The 4,043-nt window shown below is 46.8% G+C and overlaps 1 protein-coding gene across 2 annotated transcripts in view; it reads right to left on the reverse strand.

The window, feature by feature from the left end:
- Positions 1-4,043, reverse strand: part of Fbxl2 (F-box and leucine rich repeat protein 2) — an 85,467-nt gene that overhangs the window by 38,463 nt on the left and 42,961 nt on the right. For both annotated transcript variants that reach the window (XR_607277.3, XM_008833424.2), the window contains exon 5: positions 359-453. Coding sequence is in view for 1 of the 2 variants with exons in the window: in XM_008833424.2 (XP_008831646.1) it covers positions 359-453 (95 nt within the window). In the remaining variant the exon portion in view is untranslated. The remainder of the gene's footprint in view (positions 1-358; positions 454-4,043) is intronic.

Consider the following 4,043-nt stretch of genomic DNA (forward strand, 5'->3'; position numbering starts at 1 on the left):
CTGTGGGTGGTGCCACCCCTGGGCAGGTGGGCCTGTGTTGCATAAGAAAGAAGGCTGAGCAGGGGCCAGGGAACAAGCCAGTAAGCAGTGTTCCTCCATGACCTGTGCCCCAGCTCTTGCCTCCAGGTTCCTGCCCTGAGTTCCTACCCTGGGCTCCTTGATGAACTGTGACCCGGTAGATATAAGATAAATTAACCCTTTCCTCCCCAAGTTGGTACTGGTCAGAGTGTTTTGTCACAGCAATAGAGAACAAACTAAGTCAGCAAATGACCACAGAAAGAACTTAACGGAAGAAAAGTTTAGAATATGCCTGGTTTGGAGCTGCTGAGATGGAGTGGTCTCAGAGGCTGTCACTCACTTCAAGGAGGAGTCCCCAACACCAATGCAGCCCCGCAGGCTCAGCTTCCTGAGGAACCCTCCGCATCGCTTGGAGATGTTTTCCACCACTCGACCCTTAAATAGAAAAGGTGCAAAAATGGTCACTTTTTCATGTAGCTTAGTTCACAACAGAATAACCTGAAATTTAAAGGTGGAATGCATTTTTCCAAGTGTGGCAGGTGAGGCTGTAGAGTGCTTCTCCAAAACCTCAGCTCTACCCAGAAGCACAAAGGGTGGAAGTGCTCAGGGCTATTTTCTACAAGCAGTGAGAATTCTTTTAGCACTCACACTGCCTTTCTGAGCCTTAGCCCTGGGCATGGGCCTTCCATCCCCAGCACTCACAGGATGCTACTGCAGCTCAGCTGTGGGAGATTAAAATAATGCTGCTTAAGAAAGAAAGTCCTTGGTTGATCTCTGTGAGTTTGAGGCCAGCATGAGGAACCTAGTGAGTTCCAGGACAGCTGGGGCTACAGGGAGACCCTGTCTCAGAAAGACAAAAGAAAAAAAAAAAAGAAAGAAAGAAAAAAGAAAGTCTTGCATGTGGATTTCTGTGAAACTGAGGCCAACCTGGTCTACACAGTGAGTTCCAAGCCAGCTGAGGCTACAGGGAGATACTGTCTCAAAAAAAAAAAAAAAGCAGGTCCATCATTAGCTAAACATTGCTAGTCAAAGTTCGAAATGTGCAGGAGTAGCTACCATCAATTCGCTTTGAAAAGGGAAATTTGCAGACAGGATACAGGAAGGGAAAGACAGTGGACCCTGACAAAGCACTTTCATTTTTTAATATTTTATTTATTATTTTTAGTTTATGTGTATGAGTGTATTGCCTGCATTTGTATAACTGCACCTGTGTTGCGTAATGCCCATGGAGGTCAGAAGAAGGCATCAGATTTTCCTGGAACTGGAGCTATGGACAGTTGTTAGCTGTCATGTGGGTGCTGGGAATCAAACCCAGGTCCTCTGTAAGAGCAGTCAGTGTTCTTAACTGCTAAGCCATCTCTCCAGTCCCATTTTTTCAAGCAATAATTGTATCACTTTCTTGTACTTACCTATTATGGCACAAAACCTATGGGCAAATCCTATGGGCAAGATGGCTCAGCAGGTAAAGGCACTTGCAGTCAACCCTGACCACCTGAGTTTGATTCCCAAGACCAATATTCTGGAAGGAATCAACACCTACAAGTTGTCCTCTGACTTCCGCATGTGTGCTGGGACATACACACCACACACACACACACACACACACACACACGAGGAAATATTAAGATGGCCCCATGGGATGTTGCATGTATGAAAGGCTGAGGCAGGAAGACTTGGAGCTCAAGAACAACCTGGGCTACAAAGGGAGACTCAGCTCAAAACCCCAAAAAGGGGGCCAGAGAGATGGCTCAGCAGTTAGGAACACTTGCTGCTCTTGCAGAGGACCTAAGTTTGGTTCCTAGTACCCACAGCAGGCAGCTCACAACAGTCTGTAACTTCAGGTTCAGGGGATCCAACAACTTTTCTGGCCTCCATGGGCATCCACACATGCATGTACCTCTCTGCCTCTGCCTCTGAGTGCTGGGACTAAAGGCATGCACCACCACGCCTGGCCTACGTTTCAACTATCTTGCAAATCAGTGTTGATACTGGGAGAATTCATTATGTTTTCTTGAGGGCCATCTGAGCTAGTAATTTTTGTCTTTTTGAGTCAGGGTCTCCCTGTAGCCCCAGCTGTCCTATGTAGACCAGGCTGGCCTTGAACCCACAGAGATCCACCAGCCTCTGCCTCCAAAGTGCTGGGACTACAGGTGTGTGCCACCCACGCCCGGCAATAATTTTTAAAATTTTATTTTTTTAGTCTTTTTGAGACAAGGTCTCCCTGTGGCCCCAGCTGGCCTATGAACTCACTATGTAGACCAGGCTGGCATTGATCTCACAGAGATCCACCTGCCTCTGCCTCCTAAGTGCTGGGATTAGAGGTATGTGGGCTGGCATTGATCTCACAGAAATCCACCTGCCTCTGCCTCCTGAGTGCTGGGACTAAAGGCGTGTGTCATCATGCCCAGTTTATTTTTATTCATGTATATGTGTTTGTGTCTGTGCATGTGAGTGCAGGCACCCAAGAAGGCCAGAAGAGGAAATTAGATCCCCCGGTACTGGAGTTACAGGCAGTTGTGACCCACCCAACATGGGTGCTGGAAACCAAACACTGGTCCTTTGTAAAGAACAGTAAACACTCAGGGGCTAGAGAGATGGCTCAGCATTTGAGCACTGACTACTTTTGCAGAGGACCTGGGTTCAAGTCCCAGAACCTACATGGCAGCTAATAACCATCTGTAACTCCAGTTCCAGGGGATTCAGCACCCTCTTCTGACCTCCATGGGCACTGCATGACACAGGTGCACTCACATACATACAGGCGCAACACTCATAAAATAAAAATAATAAAATATTTTTTAAAAAGAGCAGTAAACACTCTTAACTGCTGAGCCATAATTTTAAGCAAAATCCAAGACAACCATAAAATAAATCTTTGCCCCCAGAGGGAAAAAAAGAATAGGCCTTGGAAATCTAAGTGCTTACAACCTCACAAACAACAGGGCCCCACAACAAAGTGTACAAATGGAACACCCAATGTGTTTTTCTCCATTTCAAGGTAGCAACATGTATACAGACTCTGTATTCATCTTTTCAATGGAGCACAAGTTCTTGTACCAGAATGAAAAAGTTATATACACAATGATAATTATGCTCTACTGTTTCTAACTAGCAGGTGGGAAAATGGCAAGTCCTTTCCAAATTCAATATTCAAGCCAATAACTCTGTTACCTGCTAGACAGCACACTGTAGGCATATATTTTAGAATGATGGGCTATGGGGAGAAAAGGGCCCAAATGGGCTTAAAAGTCCCTTGAAGTTATGACTTTTTACACTACTTGGTTAGTTATTTTTTTGCCTAGTAGCATCTTAAATAACTAAGAAGATTGATGATACATGTCTAATTTCTTTTTTTAATTTAAAAATTACATTGATGGGGCTGGAGAGATGATTCAGTGGTTAAGAGCACTGTCTGTTCTTGCAGAGGACCCTGGTCCCAGCACCCACATGGACGCTAACAATCATCCTTAACTTCAGTTCCAGGTGCTCCAGTGCCCTCTTCCAGCCTCGAGAGGCCTTGCACAACACAGGTGCATTTATATACATGCTGGCAAAATACTCATAGACATAAAAAAAAAAAAAAAAAAAGCCTGGGCCTGCATGACCAGCAGGCCTCTCTCTTGCGCCCTGTGCGCCTTGACTCCCCCAGCCTCATTCATCCTCCCATCTCCCGCACCCATCTCTCCTAGTCTGGGTCCTGACCCATTCCTTCTCTTGGTGCGCCAGACGCCTGGGGAACCACCATTGCTTCCTGATCTTTTGTATCCAGACCAACCCAGCTCCTCAGTGCAGTCCCCAGGAGCCCTTGGGGCCACTTCCACCCCCACCCCCATCTGCCTTTGCATCTCTGGGTGGCCTGGCCACCAGCTTCCCTAGACCACCATCTTTCCTGGGCCCAGCACCCAGGCCAGTCCAACCCCCAAACTCCTGAGGCCAAAATCTTTCCTGGAGGGATCCAGGCCTTAGGAGAAAGTCTGAGAACATCTGATCCTCATCTGACTTGGGCCTCTGTGGGAACTCCTGAA

The sequence above is a fragment of the Nannospalax galili genome, unplaced genomic scaffold, assembly GCF_000622305.1.
Source record: "Nannospalax galili isolate Female #2095 unplaced genomic scaffold, S.galili_v1.0 scaffold1176, whole genome shotgun sequence".
Taxonomy (NCBI): domain Eukaryota; kingdom Metazoa; phylum Chordata; class Mammalia; order Rodentia; family Spalacidae; genus Nannospalax; species Nannospalax galili.